Here is a 25,283-nt window from a genome sequence, read left to right as displayed (position 1 = left end):
AATTTACAAATCTGTTTAACTTTCTGGCACCAGTTGATTTAAAAAAAAAAAAAAAAAAAAGAGTACCCCTTTTAATTGAGTACTCCTCCCCTAGACATGTTATCCCCTATTCAAAGAATGTCTGATCTCTGCTACGGCACCCCAGTCATCCGGTGCACGGAGTGAACTCTGATCGTTCCGGATGACCGGCTACCACAGCCGTCACACATAGACATGAATGAAGGGGGCGTCTGTAATTCATGAACACCGCAGCGTTGGTCCCGAGATCGCGGAGAGTCCCAGCGGTCAGACCCCACGATCACACACGTTTTGGATTGGGGATAACTTGGGGTGGAGTATCCCTTTTAAGAGGGTACTCCAGCATTTAAAGCGGTACTCCACTGGAAAATTTTATTTATTTTGTTTAAATCAACTGGTGCCAGAAAGTTAAACAGATTTGTAAATTACTTCTATGAAAAAAATCTTAATCCTTCCAGTACTTATGAGCATCTGTATGATCCACAGGAAGTTCTTTTCTTCTGGAATTTCCTTCTGCCTGACCACAGTGCTCTCTGCTGACACCTCTGTCCATTTTAGGAACTGTCCAGAGCAGGAGTAAATACCCAAAGAAAACCTATTCTGCTCTGGACAGTTCCAAAAATGGACAGAGGTGTCAGCAGAGAGCACTGTGGTCAGGCAGAAAGGAAATTCAGAAAAGAACAGAACTTCCTGTGGATCATAACAGCAGCTGATAAGTACTGGAAGGGTTAAGGTGTTTGTTTTTTTTAATAGAAGAAATTTACAAATCTGTTTAACTTTCTGGCACCAGTTGATTTAAAAAAAATAAATAAATAAAATGTTTTCCAATGGAGTACCCCTTTAAGAATACATCCCCTATCCACAGGCAATCGGATTAGTGTCTGATTGTCCAGAGCTCGGACCCCTTGTGATCAAACACATCCCCTATACAGAACGAGACCCCTAATCTTGCAGCTGCCTGCACCGCCGGGTCAGCATGCGCTCTGTGCATTGTCTATGGGAGCGCTGGAGATACCAGAGTACAGCACTTGTCTATCTGCAGCCCTCCCATTATAGGGGGCACCTGCCCACCCCACCACTCCATGAAGCAGGGAGGGCCAGGGTGTGTTGGGAGGGGGCATATCCCTCCCTTGTGGTGGTGGGAAGTGATTGGTGTGTGGTAGAAGGGGGCCTGTCCCTCCTTTGTTGTGGTGGAAGGGGGTGTGTCCCTACCTTTTTGTGGTGGGCGGTGATTGGTGTCTGGTGGGAGGGGATTTGCCACTCCCTTGTTGTGGTGGGAGGTGATTGGTGTCTGGTGGGAGGGGATTTGCACCTCCCTTGTTGTGGTGAGAGGTGATTGGTGTCTGGTGGGAGGGGATTTGCCCCTCCCTTGTGGCGGGAGGTGATTGGTGTCTGGTGGGAGGGGATTTGCCCCTCCCTTGTTGTGGTGGGAGGTGATTGGTGTCTGGTGGGAGGGGATTTGCACCTCCCTTGTAGTGGTGGGAGGTGATTGGTGCATCTGCTCTTGCATCCTTGTCCATGAGTCATCTCTTATCCATGACTCATGGACAAGTTGATGCTGCTGCAGGACTGGTTAGTGTCCCAGTAGGTATGGGGACCCCTAGTGGTGGGATTTTCAGGAGCTGTTTTGTTTATTAAATATTCAAAATATCCACTATATTACAAAAGGTCTTTAATTTTTATCATTAACACCATATAAAAAGTGTTTGACTCTGACTGACCATTTTAAGGAAATGCTTTTCACATGAATTCAATTTCTTCCCTCTCTTTTTTTTTTTTTTTTTCTTACATTAGGATGGAAGATTAAGACCCGGAGACCAAGTTGTGTCTGTAAATAAAGAATCCTTGTTCGGCGTGTCCTGTGAGGAAGCAAAAAGCATATTAAATCGAGTAAAATTAAGGTAGGGCACTGTGGCCTGAATAGGAACTGCAAGATAATTAAAAAACAACTATAGATTGGATTTTATACTGTTACTTTCTGAACTAAGCAATGACGAAAAACTTTATTTATTGTAATCCACTAAAAATGCAAACTTTGCAGCGGGGCTTATGTTGGAGAAGGTCTGAAGGGATAAAGCAAGTACTTTAGATGGTCCAGCGTGCCCTGATCAGCTGCAGGGGGCTCCCTCATCAATTGGGCGCTCCAGGCCGGCGCCTAACCTGCCTATTGGTGGCGCCGGCCCTGTCCATAGCTGTTTATAGCAAAGCAGTATTTAACCAGGGTGTGTCCAGCTGTTGCAAAACTACAGCTCCCAGCATACAACACCAGAGCTAAGCCTTTAGCCAGAAGCACACACACAGATAATTCCTCCCTTACTTATCTGGTCGATCACAAACACATCACATATTGGGCTGATGATTTACACCAGTGTTTAACAAGCAGTGTGCCTTCAGCTGTTGAAAAACAACAACTCCCATCATGCCCGGACAGCCGTTGGCTGTCCGGGCATGCTGGGAGTTGTAGTTTTGCAACAGCTGGAGGCACCCTGGTTGGGAAACACTGTAGCAGAGATTGCTGGTGTCCCCACTCGTCTTATATGTTGTAATCCTCAGAACTTGGAGAATATATGTAGCTGATGGATGTATTTTACTCTGCAGGAAATGCTCATTTTGGGATATCTCTTATATCCGACCAGAAGGAGAACACGGCGACGCTATATTATCTGCATCAAAAGGTCATCAGAAAACTGACTTACTGCCAAAGATGTCTTCTACCCCAGATTCTACTAAATCTAATATAGCTGTAAGTATTGCCTTACCCTCCGCCTAATTTTAAAAGGGATACTCCACCCTTAGACATCTTATCTGCTATACAAAGGATAGGGGATAAGATGTCTGATCGTGGGGGTACGGCCGCTGGGGACCCGACCCCCCCCCCCCCCCCCCCTCCATCTCCCTGCATGCACCCGGCGTTCATTTAGAGCTTTGGGTGCAGCGCCAGAAGTAATTCAAAAAGAAAAGAACTTCCTGTGTAGCATACAGCAGCTGATAAGTACTGGAAGGATTAAGATTTTTTAATAGAGGTAATTTACAAATCTGTTGTAACTTTCTGACACCAGTTGATTAAAAAAAATATAAAAAATAAAATGTTTTCCACCAGGCTCGTGACATCACGGCCACGCCCGCTCATGACGTCATGGCCATGCCCCCTCCCATAGACTTGCATTGAGAGGGCGTGGCCGTGATGTCACGAGCCTGGTGGAAAACAATTTATTTTTATTTTTTATCAACGGGTGTCAGAAAGATAAACAGATTTGTAAATTACTTCTATTAAAAAATCTTAATCCTTCCAGTACTTATCAGCTGCTGTATGCTACACAGGAAGTTCTTTTCTTTTTGAATTTCTTTTCTGTCTGACCGCAGTGCTCTCTGCTGACACCTCTGCCCATTATTACTTAAACAATATTTGCAAAAAATTTTAAGCTTATTTTTCCTTTTTTTCTTTTTTTAATATTATTATTATTTTTTTCCATCCTGCAGAGCCAAAGCGGATGTATAAAGGAGCAGCACCTATCGGACACGTCAGGTAACTCTCACACTAGTCACTTCTGTACCATTCAAAGTACACATCCGTAATATGGGCATTAGAAGTCCATATAATATATTCGTAAATGGCTGACTTATGAAAAATCCCCTGATGAATTCTTGGTGCACAGAATAGAAATGTGTTGGGGGATCTTAGTTTTGCTGGGAGTTGAAGTTTTGCAACAGCTGGAGGTACCCTGGTCAGGAAACATTGGTATAAGGGGTCTCCTTTCAATATAATGTAATTGTCAATTTCTGACTAATGAAAAATCCCTTGATGAAATCATGGTGCACATGATAGAAATGTGTCGGCAGTCTAACTTTTTTTGCTGGGAGTTGTAGTTTAGCAACAACGGAGGCACCCAGGTTGGGAAACACTGTTCTAGATTAATGATAATAATGATAATATCAACTGGCTCCAGAAAGTTAAACAGATTTGTAAATTACTTCTATAAAAAAAATCTTACTCCTTCCAATAATTATCAGCTGCTGAAGTTGAGTTGTTGTTTTCTGTCTGACAACAGTGCTCTCTGCTGACATCTCTGCTTGTCTCGGGAACTACACAGAGTAGAAGAGGTTTGCTATGGGGATTTGCTTCTACTCTGGACAGTTCCCGAGACAAGTGTCATCAGAGAGCCCTTAGGCAGAAAAGAACAACTCAACTTCAGCAGCTCATAAGTACTGAAAGGATTAAGATTTTTTTAATAGAAGTTATATATAAAGTTGAGATATATATAAAAATGTTTTTCCTGGATAACCCCTTTAACCTATCCCCTACCAACCGGTGACAGGAAGTTATACAGATTTGTAGGTTATTTCTATATAAAACTGCAGTACTTATCAGCTGCTGTATGCTCCAGAGGAAGTTGTGTTGCTCTTTCCAATCTGACCACAGTGCTCTCTGCTGACACCTCTGTCGGGATCAGTAACTGTCCAGAGCAGGAGAGGTTTACTATGGGGATTTGTACAGTGCTTGACACGGACAGAGGTGTCAGCAGAGAGCACTGTGGTCAGATTGAAAAGAACTACACAACTTCCTATGGAGCATACAGCAGCTGATAAGTACTGGAAGGATTAAGATTTGTATATAGAAGAAATTTACAGATCTGTTTAAAAAAAAAAAAAATGTCTTCCCTCCGGAGTACCACTTTAAATAAGGAAAGACTCAGACACAACCCATGAACAGTGATATCGCTATTCTGTAGAACAGAAGAACATTTTTGGTATTCTGATCATCTCTTTATAAGAGCGGAGTTCCCCTTTAGGCATCACAAGTTTGTTTCTTCCTGTTAAAGGAAAAGGAGGTGTATGTACTTAATCACCTTTAAAGGGGTACTCCACTGGCCAGGGTTTGGAACATTAAATTCTGAACGCTGCGGGGGTCGACCACGCCCCCTTGTGATGTCACACCACGCCCCCTCAATGCAAGTCTATGGGAGGGGGCGTGGCTGCCCCCACACCCCCTCCCATAGACTTGCATTGAAGGGGCCTGGTGTGACATCACAAGGGGGCGTGGCCTACCCCCGCAGCGTTCAGAACTTAATGTTCCGAACCCTGGCCAGTGGACTACCCCTTTAACCCTTTATAAGTAACTGTTACCCTGGGTCCTCGATTTACAGTTCCTTATCATGGACGCAACCAGCAAAGGACGACTTCTCTCAATCCTGATGTCCGACTCAAAGTAGAAAAATTGGAAATGGTAAGTGATTTTATTATTCCTTCCCCCCCCCCCCCCCCCCCCCCGTTCTACTGCTTAAAGAGTTACTCCGCTGCTCAGCGTTTGGAACAAACATTTCTGAACACTGGAGCCGGTGTGAGGTGGTTTTTTGCGCCCCCGTAGATCCATGCGTCCGCTCCTTCCCCAGCTCTCCGAAGATTTCCGAAGCTAGAACTGGGGGAGGGAAGAGCAAGGGGAGGGAGGAGGTTCACGCCCCCTCCCTCATCTCCCCTCCCTGAGCTCGGCTGGACGCAGATCTCTACGGCACGCCCCCTCCCTGAGGACATAGATCTCCACGGCAGGTCCCTCCCTCATCTCCCCGAGCTGAGGACGTAGAGCAGTGCTCCCAGTGAGCTCTATGTGTAAAGGGGGGCATACTGTATGGGCTAAAGGGGGACATACTGCACAGGCTAAATGTCCCCCTTTAGCCCGTGCAGTATGTAACCCTTTAGCCGTGCAGTATGTAACCCTTTAGCCCATACAGTATGTCCCCCTTTACACATAGAGCTCATTGGGAGCACTGCTCTACGTCCTCAGGGAGGGGGCGTGAACCTCCTCCCTCCCCTTGCTCTGCCTTCCCCCAGTTCTAGCTTCGGAAATGTACGGAGAGCTGGGGGAGGAGCGGACGCATGGATCTACGGGGGTGCAAAAAACCACCTCACACCGGCAGTTCATGACATCATAGCCCCGCCCCCTCAATGCAAGTCTATGGAAGGGGGCGTGATGGCTCTCACGCCCCCTCCCATAGACTTGCATTGAGGGGGTGGGGCGTGATGTCATGAGGTGGCGGGGCATGACGTCACGAGCTCCCGACTCCAGCGTTCGGAACAGTTTGTTCCAAACGCTGAGCAGCGGAGTACCCCTTTAATGAAACCCTTTAGGCTCCGTAATTAAAATGGTTCTGTAACACTGCCTACATTCCCCATGACTGCTCTGAGGGTGTGGTGGCTGATTACTGCACCTGGTCATTTAATTAGGCTGCTGATGCTGGTGAACTGGTTAAACTCCTAAATGAGTTGAGTTCAGTTCACATTATGCAAAGTTTTGATGCATTTCCTTTATTCAAAGTGCATTTTCGTCTTCACAACTGAGGTGTTTAATGTGAAGCCTTTTGGGCTGTGTTCGTACATTGAATTTTCACTGCATCTTTTTGGAGTTTTTGCGGCAATTCTCCTGAATCGCCGTAAAAATGACCAATATGATTTGCACAATTGCGGTAAAATTGCACATTTTTTTGCAGCGACGTTTGTAAAATCACAGCAACAGAGGAAAATGCAGCAAAAAGACAAAAGCAACACACATAATGTGTGAACACATTGAAACCATAGGGGAGGTGTATCTCTGCTGCAAAACTACAACTCCCAGCATGCTGGACAACACACAAAGGCATGGCATGTCAGGGAATGCTGGGAGTTGTAGTTTTTCAACCGCTGGGTAATTACACACTGGTTGTTGTAGTTTGGTAATGTTATGTACCCCATAGAATGCGGCCACCCTCTGGCACATAGAGTAGGAGCTGGTGAGACCTTTTCTGCGACACGGGGAAAGGAGGGGACACTAATGACTGTGACACAGGGAGTGATGAGGGGACACTAATGACTGTGACACAGGGAGTGATGAGGGGACACTAATGACTGTGACACAGAGAGAGATGAGGGGACACTAATGACTGTGACACAGAGAGTGATGAGGGGACAGTAATGACTGTGACACAGGGAGAGATGAGGGGACACTAATGACTGTGATACAGGGGGAGATGAGGGGACAGTAATGACTGTGACACAGAGAGAGATGAGGGGACACTAATGACTGTGACACAGGGAGTGATGAGGGGACACTAATGACTGTGACACAGAGAGAGATGAGGGGACACTAATGACTGTGACACAGAGAGTGATGAGGGGACACTAATGACTGTGACACAGGGAGAGATGAGGGGACAGTAATGACTGTGACACAGGGAGTGATGAGGGGACACTGACTGTGACACAGAGAGAGATGAGGGGACACTAATGACTGTGACACAGGGAGAGATGAGGGGACACTGATGACTGTGACACAGGGAGAGATGAGGGGACACTAATGACTGTGACACAGGGAGAGATGAGGGGACACTAATGACTGTGACACAGGGAGAGATGAGGGGACACTAATGACTGTGACACAGAGAGAGATGAGGGGACACTAATGACTGTGACACAGGGAGAGATGAGGGGACACTAATGACTGTGACACAGGGAGAGATGAGGGGACACTAATGACTGTGACACAGAGAGAGATGAGGGGACACTAATGACTGTGACACAGGGAGAGATGAGGGGACACTAATAACTGTGACACAGGGGGAGTTGAGGGGACACTAATGACTGTGACACAGGGGGAGATGAGGGGACAGTAATGACTGTGACACAGGGGGAGGTGAGGGGACAGTAATGACTGACACAGGGAGAGATGAGGGGACACTAATGACTGTGACACAGGGAGTGATGAGGGGACACTAATGACTGTGACACAGAGAGAGATGAGGGGACACTAATGACTGACACAGGGGGAGATGAGGGGACAGTAATGACTGTGACACAGGGAGAGATGAGGGGACAGTAATGACTGTGACACAGGGAGAGATGAGGGGACAGTAATGACTGTGACACAGGGAGAGATGAGGGGACACTAATGACTGTGACACAGGGAGTGATGAGGGGACACTAATGACTGTGACACAGAGAGTGATGAGGGGACACTAATGACTGTGACACAGAGAGAGATGAGGGGACACTAATGACTGTGACACAGGGAGAGATGAGGGGACAGTAATGACTGTGACACAGGGAGTGATGAGGGGACACTAATGACTGTGACACAGAGAGAGATGAGGGGACACTAATGACTGTGACACAGGGAGAGATGAGGGGACACTGATGACTGTGACACAGGGAGAGATGAGGGGACACTAATGACTGTGACACAGGGAGAGATGAGGGGACACTAATGACTGTGACACAGGGAGAGATGAGGGGACAGTAATGACTGTGACACAGGGGGAGATGAGGGGACAGTAATGACTGTGACACAGGGAGAGATGAGGGGACAGTAATGACTGTGACACAGGGAGAGATGAGGGGACACTAATGACTGTGACACAGGGAGAGATGAGGGGACAGTAATGACTGTGACACAGGGAGAGATGAGGGGACACTAATGACTGTGACACAGGGAGAGATGAGGGGACACTAATGACTGTGACACAGGGAGAGATGAGGGGACAGTAATGACTGTGACACAGAGAGAGATGAGGGGACAGTAATGACTGTGACACAGGGAGAGATGAGGGGACAGTAATGACTGTGACACAGGGAGAGATGAGGGGACAGTAATGACTGTGACACAGGGAGAGATGAGGGGACACTAATGACTGTGACACAGAGAGAGATGAGGGGACAGTAATGACTGTGACACAGGGAGAGATGAGGGGACAGTAATGACTGTGACACAGGGAGAGATGAGGGGACACTAATGACTGTGACACAGGGAGAGATGAGGGGACAGTAATGACTGTGACACAGGGGGAGATGAGGGGACACTAATGACTGACACAGGGAGAGATGAGGGGACAGTAATTAATGACAGTATCCGCCTCCTTCCATTCCAGGCGCTGATATATCTCGGTATTAACCTGACAGAGGAACAGAAGCAGCTGATGAGAAGCCACATGGAGGTGGAGGCCAATGACACTGTGCCTTTTGGAGGTATTACTTTACTAGCGTATGACATAGGAGGGTGGTCTTCAAACTGGGGCCCTCCAGCTGTTGCAAAACTACAACTCCCAGCATACCCAGACAGCCGTTGGCTGTCTGGGTATGCTGGGAGTTGTAGTTTTGCAGGTCCCAAGTTTGCAGACCACTGACATGGAAGAATCTCCCCTTTTATGATGAAATACTTAACCCGTTCTCCTCCGGACCGTAGACTTTATTCACGTGGCCAAAGAGATTCTGAAGCTGCAGTTAGAAGACAGAGATTTCAGACATTATTTCATGGCGGAAGAATTTGAAGATAATCATTCTATAGACAGTGTCACCAGTCAGGTAAGATGTCCTATTCTATGTATCCCAATCCCATAGACATAGCAGCAGTATACAGATAGAGCTGGAGGGGAGGTGTATAACTACTATATATCCAGATCCTATAGAGATAGCAGCAGTATACAGATAGAGCTGGAGGGGAGATATATAACTACTATATATCCTGATCACATAGAGATAGCAGCAGTATACAGATAGAGCTGGAGGGGAGATATATAACTACTATATATCCTGATCCCATAGAGAGAGCAGCACTATACAGATAGAGCTGGAAGGGGTGATAACTACTATATATCCTGATCCCATAGAGATAGCAGCAGTATACAAATAGAGCTGGAGGGGAGGAGTATAACTACTATATATCCTGATCTCATAGAGATAGCAGCAGTATACAGATAGAGCTGGAGGAGAGATGTATAACTACTATATATCCTGATCCCATAGAGATAGCAGCAGCAGTATACAGATAGAGCTGCAGGGGAGGTGTATCACTACTATATATCCTGATCTCATAGAGATAGCAGCAGTATACAGATAGGACTGGAGGGAAGGTGTATAACTACTATATATCCTGATCCCATAGAGAGAGCAGCAGTATACAGATAGAGCTGGAAGGGGTGATAACTACTATATATCCTGATCCCATAGAGATAGCAGCAGTATACAAATAGAGCTGGAGGGGAGGAGTATAACTACTATATATCCTGATCTCATAGAGATAGCAGCAGTATACAGATAGAGCTGGAGGAGAGATGTATAACTACTATATATCCTGATCCCATAGAGATAGCAGCAGTATACAGATATAGCTGGAGGGGAGATATATAACTACTATATATCCTGATCACATAGAGATAGCAGCAGTATACAGATAGAGCTGGAGGGGAGATATATAACTACTATATATCCTGATCCCATAGAGAGAGCAGCACTATACAGATAGAGCTGGAAGGGGTGATAACTACTATATATCCTGATCCCATAGAGATAGCAGCAGTATACAAATAGAGCTGGAGGGGAGGAGTATAACTACTATATATCCTGATCTCATAGAGATAGCAGCAGTATACAGATAGAGCTGGAGGAGAGATGTATAACTACTATATATCCTGATCCCATAGAGATAGCAGCAGCAGTATACAGATAGAGCTGCAGGGGAGGTGTATCACTACTATATATCCTGATCTCATAGAGATAGCAGCAGTATACAGATAGAGCTGGAGGGGAGATATATAACTACTATATATCCTGATCACATAGAGATAGCAGCAGTATACAGATATAGCTGGAGGGGAGATATATAACTACTATATATCCTGATCACACAGAGATAGCAGCAGTATACAGATAGAGCTGGAGGAGAGATGTATCACTACTATATATCCTGATCACATAGAGATAGCAGCAGTATACAGATAGAGCTGGAGGAGAGATGTATCACTACTATATATCCTGATCACATAGAGATAGCAGCAGTATACAGATATAGCTGGAGGGGAGGTGTATAACTACTATATATCCTGATCCCATAGGCATTAAGCTGCTTCCCATTCTATCCTCTGTGCAGTTCCTGGACCTGTACGTTTGAAGTTGCGGGAGGCTGAATGGGATTATGTGAGGAGAGAATTATTGAAAAAGGCAACAAATTAATTTTTCGGCAATATGTTTATTTTAGGTGCAGTCATGTGATCTCTCTGACACCGATGAGATAAATAGACTGAGGAGAGACAAGGAGGATTCACAAGCCCAGATAAGAAGCCTGAAGGTCAGTTATATCCTGTATAGTGATCTGATATATCCTGTATAGTGATCTTATATATCCTGTATAGTGATCTGATATATCCTGTATAGTGATCTGATATATCCTGTATAGTGATCTGATATATCCTGTATAGTGATCTGATATATCCTGTATAGTGATCTGATATATCCTGTATAGTGATCTGATATATCCTGTATAGTGATCTGATATATCCTGTATAGTGATCTGATATATCCTGTATAGTGATCTGATATATCCTGTATAGTGATCTGATATATCCTGTATAGTGATCTGATATATCCTGTATAGTGATCTGATATATCCTGTATAGTGATCTGATATATCCTGTATAGTGATCTGATATATCCTGTATAGTGATCTGATATAACCTGTATAGTGATCTGATATATCCTGTATAGTGATCTGATATATCCTGTATAGTGATCTGATATATCCTGTATAGTGATCTGATATAATCTGTATAGTGATCTGATATATCCTGTATAGTGATCTGATATATCCTGTATAGTGATCTGATATATCCTGTATAGTGATCTGATATATCCTCTATAGTGATCTGATATATCCTCTATAGTGATCTGATATAACCTGTATAGTGATCTTATATATCCTGTATAGTGATCTGATATATCCTGTATAGTGATCTTATATATCCTGTATAGTGATCTGGTATATCCTGTATAGTGATCTGATATATCCTGTATAGTGATCTGATATATCCTGTATAGTGATCTGATATATCCTGTATAGTCATCTTATATATCCTGTATAGTGATCTGATATATCCTGTATAGTGATCTGATATATCCTGTATAGTGATCTGATATATCCTGTATAGTGATCTGATATATCCTGTATAGTGATCTTATATATCCTGTATAGTGATCTGATATATCCTGTATAGTGATCTGATATATCCTGTATAGTGATCTGATATATCCTGTATAGTGATCTGATATATCCTGTATAGTGATCTGATATATCCTGTATAGTGATCTGATATATCCTGTATAGTGATCTGATATATCCTGTATAGTGATCTGATATATCCTGTATAGTGATCTGATATATCCTGTATAGTGATCTTATATATCCTGTATAGTGATCTGATATATCCTGTATAGTGATCTGATATATCCTGTATAGTGATCTGATATATCCTGTATAGTGATCTGATATATCCTGTGTAGTGATCTGATATATCCTGTATAGTGATCTGATATATCCTGTGTAGTGATCTGATATATCCTGTATAGTGATCTGATATATCCTGTATAGTGATCTGATATATCCTGTATAGTGATCTGATATATCCTGTATAGTGATCTGATATATCCTGTATAGTGATCTGATATATCCTGTATAGTGATCTGATATATCCTGTATAGTGATCTGATATATCCTGTATAGTGATCTGATATATCCTGTATAGTGATCTGATATATCCTGTATAGTGATCTGATATATCCTGTATAGTGATCTGATATATCCTGTATAGTGATCTGATATATCCTGTATAGTGATCTGATATATCCTGTATAGTGATCTGATATATCCTGTATAGTGATCTGATATATCCTGTATAGTGATCTGATATATCCTGTATAGTGATCTTATATATCCTGTATAGTGATCTGATATATCCTGTATAGTGATCTGATATATCCTGTATAGTGATCTTATATATCCTGTATAGTGATCTGATATATCCTGTATAGTGATCTGATATATCCTGTATAGTGATCTGATATATCCTGTATAGTGATCTGATATAACCTGTATAGTGATCTGATATATCCTGTATAGTGATCTGATATATCCTGTATAGTGATCTGATATATCCTGTATAGTGATCTGATATATCCTGTATAGTGATCTTATATATCCTGTATAGTGATCTGATATATCCTGTATAGTGATCTGATATATCCTGTATAGTGATCTGATATATCCTGTATAGTGATCTGATATATCCTGTATAGTGATCTTATATATCCTGTATAGTGATCTGATATATCCTGTATAGTGATCTGATATATCCTGTATAGTGATCTGATATATCCTGTATAGTGATCTGATATATCCTGTATAGTGATCTGATATATCCTGTATAGTGATCTGATATAATCTGTATAGTGATCTGATATATCCTGTATAGTGATCTGATATATCCTGTATAGTGATCTTATATATCCTGTATAGTGATCTGATATATCCTGTATAGTGATCTGATATATCCTGTATAGTGATCTGATATAATCTGTATAGTGATCTGATATAATCTGTATAGTGATCTGATATATCCTGTATAGTGATCTGATATATCCTGTATAGTGATCTGATATATCCTGTATAGTGATCTGATATATCCTGTATAGTGATCTGATATAACCTGTATAGTGATCTGATATATCCTGTATAGTGATCTTATATATCCTGTATAGTGATCTGATATATCCTGTATAGTGATCTTATATATCCTGTATAGTGATCTGGTATATCCTGTATAGTGATCTGATATATCCTGTATAGTGATCTGATATATCCTGTATAGTGATCTGATATAACCTGTATAGTGATCTGATATAACCTGTATAGTGATCTGATATATCCTGTATAGTGATCTTATATATCCTGTATAGTGATCTGATATATCCTGTATAGTGATCTGATATATCCTGTATAGTGATCTGATATATCCTGTATAGTGATCTGATATATCCTGTATAGTGATCTGATATATCCTGTATAGTGATCTGATATAATCTGTATAGTGATCTGATATATCCTGTATAGTGATCTGATATATCCTGTATAGTGATCTGATATATCCTGTATAGTGATCTGATATATCCTGTATAGTGATCTGATATATCCTGTATAGTGATCTGATATAATCTGTATAGTGATCTGATATAATCTGTATAGTGATCTGATATATCCTGTATAGTGATCTGATATATCCTGTATAGTGATCTGATATATCCTGTATAGTGATCTGATATATCCTGTATAGTGATCTGATATATCCTGTATAGTGATCTGATATATCCTGTATAGTGATCTGATATATCCTGTATAGTGATCTGATATATCCTGTATAGTGATCTGATATATCCTGTATAGTGATCTGATATATCCTGTATAGTGATCTGATATATCCTGTATAGTGATCTGATATATCCTGTATAGTGATCTGATATATCCTGTATAGTGATCTGATATATCCTGTATAGTGATCTGATATATCCTGTATAGTGATCTGATATAATCTGTATAGTGATCTGATATATCCTGTATAGTGATCTGATATATCCTGTATAGTGATCTTATATATCCTGTATAGTGATCTGATATATCCTGTATAGTGATCTGATATATCCTGTATAGTGATCTGATATAATCTGTATAGTGATCTGATATAATCTGTATAGTGATCTGATATATCCTGTATAGTGATCTGATATATCCTGTATAGTGATCTGATATATCCTGTATAGTGATCTGATATATCCTGTATAGTGATCTGATATAATCTGTATAGTGATCTGATATATCCTGTATAGTGATCTGATATATCCTGTATAGTGATCTGGTATATCCTGTATAGTGATCTGATATATCCTGTATAGTGATCTGATATATCCTGTATAGTGATCTGATATAACCTGTATAGTGATCTGATATAACCTGTATAGTGATCTGATATATTTTGTATAATGATCTGATATAACCTGTATAGTGATCTTATATATCCTGTGCAGTGATCTGATATAACCTGTATAGTGATCTGATATAACCTGTATAGTGATCTGATATATTTTGTATAATGATCTGATATAACCTGTATAGTGATCTTATATATCCTGTGCAGTGATCTTATATAACCTGTATAGTGATCTGATATATCCTGTATAGTGATCTGATATATCCTGTATAGTGATCTGATATATCCTGTATAGTCATCTTATATATCCTGTATAGTGATCTGATATATCCTGTATAGTGATCTTATATATCCTGTATAGTGATCTTATATATCCTGTATAGTGATCTTATATATCCTGTATAGTGATCTTATATAACCTGTGCAGTGATCTTATATAACCTGTGCAGTGATCTGATGTAATCTGTTCAGTGATCTGATGTAATCTGTTCAGTGATTTGAGGTGATCTGATGTAATCTGTTCAGTGATCTGATGTGATCTGTGCAGTGATCTGTGCAGTGATCTGATGTAACCACCAATTGTTTCAGTGTTTTGACGTCTTTTCCCTCCTCACAGGAGAAGCTCCTGGAATCCGAGAAGCGTAACGCCAAACTGTCCGGAGAGCTGTGTAATGTGCGGAAGGTAAGTTAGTGGGACATTGTTGGACCCAGTGGTCAGACAGCCCCCCCCTCCCCAACAGGAAATAGTTGTTACTCTCTTATGTACTATAGAATCTTTTAGAATTTAAGGGGTTAATAATACCACCAGAGGTGACTGGATGCGCCTCCTCCTCCTCTTCACTGATATACTGAATTGTACCTTGTGTTTAGGAAGCCAAGGCCGCCATTGATGAGACCAGAGCGCTCCGTAATAGGATTCACCTGGCAGAAGTGGCACAGAAACAAGCGCGGGGCATGGAGGTGGACTATGAGGAAGTTATCCGTCTTCTGGAAGCCGAAATCATGGAGCTCAAATCTCAGCTGTCCGAACATTCTGGTCAGACTAATGTAAGCTTAACAGGCAGCTCAGCTTTGTCATATGTCTGCAAGACAAGCAAAACAAGTCTATGGAGGGGGATCATCAGACAAGTAATACAAGTCTATGGAGGGGGGGATCACCAGACAAGTAATACCAGTCTATAGAGGGGGATCACCAGACAAGTAATACCAGTCTATAGAGGGGGGATCACCAGACAAGTAATACCAGTCTATAGAGGGTGGATCACCAGACAAGTAATACCAGTCTATAGAGGGGGGATCACCAGACAAGTAATACCAGTCTATAGAGGGGGGATCACCAGACAAGTAATACCAGTCTATAGAGGGGGGATCACCAGACAAGTAATACCAGTCTATAGAGGGGGGATCACCAGACAAGTAATACCAGTCTATAGAGGGTGGATCACCAGACAAGTAATACCAGTCTATAGAGGGGGGATCACCAGACAAGTAATACCAGTCTATAGAGGGGGGATCACCAGACAAGTAATACCAGTCTATAGAGGGGGGATCACCAGACAAGTAATACCAGTCTATAGAGGGGGGATCACCAGACAAGTAATACCAGTCTATAGAGGGGGGATCACCAGACAAGTAATATCAGTCTATAGAGGGGGGATCACCAGACAAGTAATACAAGTCTATAGAGGGGGGGGGGATCACCAGACAAGTAATACAAGTCTATAGAGGGGGGGGGGATCACCAGACAAGTAATACAAGTCTATAGAGGGGGGGGAATCACCAGACAAGTAATACCAGTCTATAGAGGGGGGGATCACCAGACAAGTAATACCAGTCTATAGAGGGGGGATCACCAGACAAGTAATACAAGTCTATAGAGGGGGGATCACCAGACAAGTAATACCAGTCTATAGAGGGGGGGATCACCAGACAAGTAATACAAGTCTATAGAGGGGGGGGAATCACCAGACAAGTAATACCAGTCTATAGAGGGGGGGATCACCAGACAAGTAATACCAGTCTATAGAGGGGGGATCACCAGACAAGTAATACAAGTCTATAGAGGGGGGATCACCAGACAAGTAATACAAGTCTATAGAGGGGGGGGAATCACCAGACAAGTAATACCAGTCTATAGAGGGGGGGATCACCAGACAAGTAATACCAGTCTATAGAGGGGGGATCACCAGACAAGTAATACAAGTCTATAGAGGGGGGATCACCAGACAAGTAATACCAGTCTATAGAGGGGGGATCACCAGACAAGTAATACAAGTCTATAGAGGGGGGATCACCAGACAAGTAATGCAAGTCTATGGAGGGGGGATCACCAGACAAGTAATGCAAGTCTATAGAGGGGGGAATCACCAGACAAGTAATACCAGTCTATAGAGGGGGGATCACCAGACAAGTAATACCAGTCTATAGAGGGGGGATCACCAGACAAGTAATACCAGTCTATAGAGGGGGATCACCAGACAAATAATACCAGTCTATAGAGGGGGGATCACCAGACAAGTAATATCAGTCTATAGAGGGGGGATCACCAGACAAGTAATACCAGTCTATAGAGGGGGGATCACCAGACAAGTAATACCAGTCTATGGAGGGGGGGGATCACCAGACAAGTAATACCAGTCTATGGAGGGGGGGGATCACCAGACAAGTAATACCAGTCTATAGAGGGGGGATCACCAGACAAGTAATACCAGTCTATGGAGGGGGGATCACCAGACAAGTAATACCAGTCTATGGAGGGGGGATCATCAGACAAGTAATACAAGTCTATAGAGGGGGGATCACCAGACAAGTAATATCAGTCTATAGAGGGGGGGGGATCACCAGACAAGTAATACCAGTCTATAGAGGGGGGGATCACCAGACAAGTAATACCAGTCTATAGAGGGGGGGATCACCAGACAAGTAATACCAGTCTATAGAGGGGGGATCACCAGACAAGTAATACCAGTCTATAGAGGGGGGATCACCAGACAAGTAATACCAGTCTATAGAGGGGGGGTCATCAGACAAGTAATACCAGTCTATAGAGGGGGGAGCTCGGGATAAGTCTATGGACGGGGGAGGAGGTTGCTCTGCCCAGCATTTCCACAATAAGGTGATGTTCACACAGCAGACTTTCTGCTATTCAGTTCAAATTCCACTCAGAAAAGGAGACTGCAGATTTTTTGCAGTTTTGCGAAATATGAGCCGAATTCCAGCAGAATTTATAGACACATCTTATAATTTTGCGGAATCCAGAATGCAGAATTATTCTAACTGCAAATACATTCTAGATGAATTGCTATAAGCTAAACATGATAAGTGCAGCAGATATAGCAGAAATTGTCCTGTTATCTGTTAGGATACGTTCACACTGCGGAATCCCCCCCCCGCCAAATGATATTCCAGGTCAGTGATTCCGTCTGAGCAGCTGCCACCAAAATCCTTCGGCGCCAGGACCGCGCAGGCCTGCACCATAACCATCGCCAGCAATGCGGTCGGCACATAATTCTGCCAAAATAATTAACATGTTAATTCTTTTGGCGAAGTTACGCATTGGCTGCATTGCTGGCGATGGCGCAGGTCGGCACTGTCCTGGCACCGAAGGATTTTGACCGCAGCTGCTCGTATGGAATCTCCGACCTGGAATATCATTTGGGGGGGATTCCGCAGTGTGAACATATCCCAACAGATAGCAGGACAATTTCTGCTATATCTGCTGCACTTATCATGTTTAGCTTATAGCAATTCATACACAATGATGAATGTGTAGTGGTCGTGAGGTCACGCTACGCCCCCTCCATTTATGTCTACGGGAGGGGGCGTGTCAGCAGACACGCCCCCTCCCATAGACATAAATGGAGGGGCGTGTCGTGACCTCACAAGGGGCGTGGCAGTGATGTCACAATCACGGCCTCCGTCTTCGAGCGTTCTGAACTAAATGTTCAGAACGCTGGAGCAACGCAGTACCCCTTTAAAGGGGTACTCCAGTGGAAAACTTTTTTTTTTTAATGAACTGGTGCCAGAAAGTTAAACAGATTTGTAAATTACTTCTATTAAAAAAATCTTAATCCTTTCAGTACTTATTAGCAGCTGTATGCTACAGAGGAAAATCTTTATTTTTTGAATTTCTTTTTTTGTCTTGTCCACAGTGCTCTTTGCTGACACCTCTGTCTGTGTCAGGACCTGTCCAGAGCAGCATAGGTTTTCTATGGGGATTTTCTCCTGCTCTGGACAGTTCCTGATGCGGGCATCAGGTGTCAGCAGAGAGCACTGTGGACAAGACAAAAAAATTAATTAAAAAAATAAACATTTTCCTCTGTAGTATACAGCTGCTAATAAGTACTGAAAGGATTAAGATTTTTTAATAGAAGTAATTTAGAAATCTGTTTAACTTTCTGCCACCAGTTCATTAAAAAAAAAAAAAAAATGATTTGTAAATTACTTCTATTAAAAAAAATCTTAATCCTTTCAGTACTTATTAGCTGCTGTATGCTACAGAGGAAAATCTTTATTTTTTAAATTAATTTTTTAGTCTTGTCCACAGTGCTCTCTGCTGACACCTGATGCCCGCATCAGGAACTGTCCAGAGCAGGAGAAAATCCCCATAGCAAACCTATCCTGCTCTGGACAGTTCCTGACACGGACATCAGGTGTCAGCAGAGGGCACTGTGGACAAGACAAAAAAAGAAATTTAAAAAGAAAAGAATTTCCTCTGTAACATACAGCTGCTAAAAAGTACTAAAAGGATTAAGATTTTTTAACGGAAATAATTTACAAATCTGTTTAACTTTCTGACACCAGTTCATTTAAAAAAAATGTTGTTTTTTTTCACCGGAGTACCACTTTAATCTCCTATTTCTCTCCTTGTATAGGAATGCACACAGGATTTGAAACGCAGGATCACAGTCCTGGATTGTCAACTGCGCAAGTCTGAGACCGCACGGAAGGCGTTTGAGATGTCTACATTAAAACTGCTGCAGTTTGTAGAGGTAAGTGATTGCCATAACCCAGTGGTTCCCCACCAGGGTGCCTTCAGCTGTTGCAAAACTGCAAGTACCAGCATGTCCGGACAGCCTTAGTCTCTATTGACCCGAGGAAGTGAGTCGCAACTCCCTCAAAATACATCGTACTTGAGTGAGCATGTATATTAATAAATCCTGTATACGTAACTACACTGGTTCCGTATATATAATCCTGCGTCCGGACACCACGGCTAGTGCCAATCTGAAGCATTTGTTTTTTTTTAATGCTAAACCTTAAAGGGGTACTCCGCCCCTAGACATCTTATCCCCTATCCAAAGGATAGGGGATAAGATGTCAGATCGCTGGGGTCCCGCTGCTGGGGACCCCGGGGATCACTGCAGCAGCACCCCGCTATCATTACTGCGCAGAGAGAGTTCGCTCTGCACGTAATGACGGGCAATACAGGGGCCGGAGCAGCCTGACGTCATGGCTCCGCCCCTCGTGACGTCACGGCCCGCCCCCGTCAATAGAAGTCTATGGGAGGGGGCGTGGCAGTCGTCACGCCCCCCTGCCATAGACTTGCATTAAGGGGACAAGCTGTGATGTCATGAGGGGCGGAGCCATGACGTCAGGCTGCTCCGGCCCCTGTATTGCCCGTCATTACGTGCAGAGCGAACTCTCTCTGCGCAGTAATGATAGCGGGGTGCTGCTGCAGTGATCCCCGGGGTCCCCATCAGCGGGACCCCAGCGATCTGACATCTTATCCCCTATCCTTTGGATAGGGGATAAGATGCCAGGGGCGGAATACCCCTTTAAAGGGGTACTCTGGTGGAAAACAATCCACAAATAAACTGGTGCCAGAAAGTTAAACAGATTTGTAAATTACTTCTATTAAAAATCTTAATCCTTCAAGTACTTATCAGCTGCTGTATGCTCCAGAGGAAGTTGCGTAGTTCTTTTCTGTCTGATCACAGTTTTCTCTGCTGACACCTCTGTCCATGTCAGGAACTGTCTAGAGCAGGAGAGGTTTGCTGGACAGTTCCTGACACTGACAGAGGTGTCAGCAGAGAGCACTGTGGTCAGACTTGAAAGAACTGCACAACTTCCTCTGGAGCATACAGCAGCTGATAAGTAGTGGAAGGATTAAGATTTTTATATATTATATAGGAGTAATTTACAAATCTGTATAACTTTTTGGAGCCAGTTTATTTGAAATATAAAAATAGTTTCTTGGTCGCACTTCATTGGGGGACACAGATACTGATGGTATATGCTCTTGCCACTAGGAGGCGCTGACAGTAGGGGAAAAAAAGTTGTCACCTCCCTGGCAGGATATACCCGCCCACTGGAAGTGATCAGTTTAGTCACAAAGCAGTAGGAGAAGCCAATAAAGAAATATATCCGAAGGACCCCAGAAAGGAATCCCGATAAAAACCCAATAACCGGAAAAGATTATCCGGACAAGAAATGGGGATTCGGGGCACTAGCCACATATGCGGCAGACGGTGGAGGAGGGAGAATTGTATGCACATGATAAGAAACCCCGATGGGTGACTGGCGGACATAATGGACAGGTCATGGCGCTCAGTGTACAGGACAGTACAGGACAGGTCATGGCGCTCAGTGTACAGGACAGTACAGGACAGGTCATGGCGCTCAGTGTACAGGACAGGTCATGGCGCTCAGTGTACAGGACAGTACAGGACAGGTCATGGCGCTCAGTGTACAGGACAGGTCATGGCGCTCAGTGTACAGGACAGTACAGGACAGGTCATGGCGCTCAGTGTACAGGACAGTCACTAACTGTAACCCCGGTACCATCCGAGGGATGGTGAAATCCCTGGCAATGACCCACCACGACGAATCACAAACGCCCCCAGAGTGAGAACCCTGACGAAATTAGGTATGCCGGAGATATACCTCAACCGACTCACTGTTATCTGCCATATCAGATCCCGTACAGGGTGACAGAAACAATACTACAGCCCCCGGAAGATATTAAGCTGAAAAGAACAGAGATTACAGGCCAAGGCTGTAATAGTTAATGGATGACACAAAGGTGAGCTCACAAGTATAAATGGGAAAGGAGGACACAATTTTAATGATAGGCCACAAGAGGGCGCCAAACGTCACTAAACGTAACACATGGCAGGAGGGAAGCGTGGGAGCTAGGTGCCCTGCAAGGACGCCGCACCATGTCCCTCATACAGGGACACTAAGGAAATGCACACCGGCAGCCCTACGAGCGGCAACGGCAGAGCAGCCACACAGCTCTGTGACCAGGGAACAAGAGCGGGCCGGGGCGGAAGAGCTCACGCCGGGCTAAAGCCAGGAAGGCCAATGGAGCCACTCAGGCTGCAAAGTGCCGCCGACCCCTGAAATGGTGGAGGGGCGGAACTAATGCCGCTATGCTTCCAGTGGGCGGGTATATCGTGCCAGGGAGGAGACAACTTGTTTTCTTTTTATCCTACTGTCAGCGCCTCCTAGTGGTAAAAGCATAAACCCATCAGTATAGGTGCCCCCTAATGAAGGCTACAAGAGAGAGATTTTACGGAGAGTACAAAAAGTCTCCTTTTTCCACCGGAGTACCCCTTTAATCTTCAACCTCCTATGTATCCTTCCCAGATTGACGGCTCATGTTATTTTAGCATTGCTTCCTTGCAGTAAAACAGAATAATGTTTTTTTATTTTTTTGATTATTATATTTTTTTTTTTCCCCCTGCAGAATATTCACGAAGTGCTGCCGGACAATGTAGGCTCAACATTAAGTCTATGGTAAGAACTTATGGAAACTAAAACACAGAGCAAATTTAAAGGAGTAGTCCGGACGAAAAATAATGTTTTCAAACCAACTGGTGGCAGAAAGTTCTACAAATTTGTAAATTACTTCTGTATAAAAATCTTCATCCTTCCAGTACATATAAACTGCTGTATGCTCCACAGGAAGTTGTATAGTTATTTCCAGTCTGACTACAACGCTCTCTGCCGACACCTCTGTCCATGTCAGGAACTGCCCAGAGTACCAGCAGACCCCCAGAAAAAACCTCTCCTGCTCTGGACAGTTCCTGACATGGACAGAGGTGTCAGCAGAGAGCACTGTGGTCAGACTGGAAAGAAATTCAAAAATAAAGTAACTTCCTATTGAGCAAACAGCAGCAGATCAGTACTGGAAGGAATATGATTTGAGAGGTTTGCTATGGAAATTTGCGCCTGTTCAGGACGTGAACAGAGGTGTCAGCAGAGAGCATTGTGGTCAGACTGGAAAGAAATTCAAAAAGAAAATAACTTCCTATTGAACATACAGCAGCAGATTAGTACTGGAAGGATTATTATTTGAGAGGTTTGCTATGGGGATTTGTTCCTGTTCTGGACAGTTCCTGACATGGACAGAGGTGTCAGCAGAGAGCACTGTGGTCAGACTGGAAAGAACTACACAACTTCCTCTGGAGCATACAGCAGCTGATAAGTACTGGAAGTGCAGGTGGGCAACAGTGCTACCTACTGAGCCATTGTGTTGCCCCATGTTAAAGGTTTTGTCCAAGTTGACGACCCATCTCCATATAAAAGCCAATCTGGGGGACAGCTGATGGCTTCTGCTCGTGCAGCCGGCATGCAACGTATGGTCACACCGGAGTAGATTTTTTACCCCTATCCTTCTCTCTATTTCATTTTCAGTGATCATGCCCCAACAATGTCTTCTCAAATGAAAATTCTGGGCAAGAATAGACTGGGCGTCATGGCGGCATTAGCAGCAGAAGCCAAGGACCTGTCGCTGTATGTCCGTTCGCTAATAGAAGCCGACTGTGAGTGTTCTGCTGCTATATACTCTGGGCTACAAATGCCGGAGCGTTCAAGAACGTAAAGCTACTCTCTACCTCTCTGCAGGTCTCCCGTACGGATGGGAAGAAGCCTACACAGCAGATGGGATCAAGTACTTTATCAAGTAAGTGGTCGTGTAAAGACTTGTACGCGTCAAGAGTTACGTCTGGCTGGGAATAGTTTAGGATAGAAAATTGGGATTCAATCGGCATAAACCAGAGGTGATTGTGTCTGTCATACAAATCACAGACATCAGGTAAAATAATAGAAAGGATAGGTTTATGAAACACTACGCATTTTGAAGGACTCTCCTTTTTCATCAGGTCCTGATGAAGAAGGATAGAGTCATTCAAAACACGTTGTACGTCTTTAATAAACCTGCCCTTTTATTATTTTTTTTTTCTGATGTCTGTGATCGTATGACTGTGAATGAACAACAATTACTCCTGGTTTGCGCCAATTGAAATCGCCATTTTTTATTCCTGCATGATGTGGAAGACGACGTATGTTAGCGGTGTGCAGGTGTAGGCCGCATCCTGGATTTAAAGTATGTTTAAGGCATCCAGCGGGGTCGTGCCCTGAGCAGGACTGCTTCTAGGGGTACTCCGCTGCTAGACATCTTATCCCCTTTCCAAAGCATAGGGGATAAGCTGTATGATCGTGGCGTTCTCGCTGCTGGGGGCCGCCACGATCTCCCACTTCACCCGGCCTTCTAAATTGTGGCTATGCCCATTGTGATGTCACGCCACGCCCCCTCCATTCATGTCTATGGGAGGGGGCGTGTCGGCCGACACGCCCCCTCCCATAGACATGAATGGAGGGGGCGTGTTGTCACGGGGGCGTGGCCAAGAGGTTACGTTTTACTACATTTTAGAACCTTCTAAGGACCAGATTTTTTTTCTCATTATGTCCGGATATGTAAAGCCGTAGAATCCGAAGCAGGCGTACTTTGTTTCTTATCCCGCAGGTCTAGTCATTTTATTTCTTCCTCTCTCTCTCTCTCGCAGTCACGTTACAGAAGCCACGTCGTGGACTCACCCCATATACAGCGCACTGAGCCGGCACAGTCCAGAGGAGGACACCGAGGACAGTCCTAGGGACTTACTGGAGCTGACAAGCTGCTGAATTGTCTGATTTGTTTTCCGGACAATAGGGACCATGCACTGTCCTCATTCATGTACAGGGCGGCTATAGATAGGGTGGGATTCGTCGCACTTGTATATATTACTGACCATAGAAGAGTTTTCTACTATTTAGGAGCATTTTCTACTTTAACATGAACATTTAGCCATAATTGAGGACTATTATATAGGGATATAGACATGTTCTCCCTCCTCCGTAGGGCACTTCAGTCTGATTTAGTATTTTTTAGTATATTTCTGTTAAAAAAGAAGTCTCCTGAAAAAAAACGTATCCTCTAATAAGTTTTAGATCGTGGGGGGTCCGACCACTGGGGCCCCTGCGATGTCCTGTATGGAGCCCCGGCTCTCCTCCACAGCGGGGCGTCTCTACTAGAGATGAGCGAACTTACAGTAAATTCGATTTGTCACGAACTTCTCAGCTCGGCGGTTGCGGGCTTTTCCTGCATAAATTAGTTCAGCTTTCCGGTGCTCCGGTGGGCTGGAAAAGGTGGATACAGTTCTAGGAAAGAGTCTCCTAGGAATGTATCCACCTTTTCCAGCCCACAGGAGCACCGGAAAGCTGAACTCA

At 43.7% G+C, this 25,283-nt stretch overlaps 2 protein-coding genes across 2 annotated transcripts in view; one reads left to right on the top strand and one right to left on the bottom strand.

The window, feature by feature from the left end:
• The window catches only part of LOC130297764 (cytochrome c oxidase assembly protein COX11, mitochondrial), a 172,630-nt gene extending 156,896 nt beyond the window's left edge, over nt 1–15,734 (bottom strand). The window contains exons 1-3 of the mRNA XM_056550628.1: nt 15,649–15,734; nt 9,203–9,255; nt 1,740–1,877 (exon numbers count right to left, since the gene is read on the bottom strand). Of these exons, the coding sequence (XP_056406603.1) occupies nt 1,740–1,742 (3 nt within the window). The 5' untranslated portion in view covers nt 1,743–1,877; nt 9,203–9,255; nt 15,649–15,734. The remainder of the gene's footprint in view (nt 1–1,739; nt 1,878–9,202; nt 9,256–15,648) is intronic.
• Nucleotides 1–25,048, top strand: part of STXBP4 (syntaxin binding protein 4) — a 30,504-nt gene extending 5,456 nt beyond the window's left edge. The window contains exons 4-17 of the mRNA XM_056550621.1: nt 1,813–1,919; nt 2,617–2,761; nt 3,499–3,544; nt 5,163–5,242; nt 8,910–9,006; nt 9,224–9,342; nt 11,015–11,104; nt 15,406–15,471; nt 15,660–15,836; nt 19,664–19,780; nt 22,480–22,529; nt 23,430–23,557; nt 23,640–23,697; nt 24,581–25,048. Of these exons, the coding sequence (XP_056406596.1) occupies nt 1,813–1,919; nt 2,617–2,761; nt 3,499–3,544; nt 5,163–5,242; nt 8,910–9,006; nt 9,224–9,342; nt 11,015–11,104; nt 15,406–15,471; nt 15,660–15,836; nt 19,664–19,780; nt 22,480–22,529; nt 23,430–23,557; nt 23,640–23,697; nt 24,581–24,698 (1,398 nt within the window). The 3' untranslated portion in view covers nt 24,699–25,048. The remainder of the gene's footprint in view (nt 1–1,812; nt 1,920–2,616; nt 2,762–3,498; nt 3,545–5,162; nt 5,243–8,909; nt 9,007–9,223; nt 9,343–11,014; nt 11,105–15,405; nt 15,472–15,659; nt 15,837–19,663; nt 19,781–22,479; nt 22,530–23,429; nt 23,558–23,639; nt 23,698–24,580) is intronic.
• Nucleotides 25,049–25,283: the final 235 nt, after the last annotated feature.

The sequence above is a fragment of the Hyla sarda genome, chromosome 13 (genome assembly GCF_029499605.1).
Source record: "Hyla sarda isolate aHylSar1 chromosome 13, aHylSar1.hap1, whole genome shotgun sequence".
In the NCBI taxonomy this organism is placed as follows: domain Eukaryota; kingdom Metazoa; phylum Chordata; class Amphibia; order Anura; family Hylidae; genus Hyla; species Hyla sarda.
This window is presented reverse-complemented; position numbering and strand designations above follow the sequence as displayed.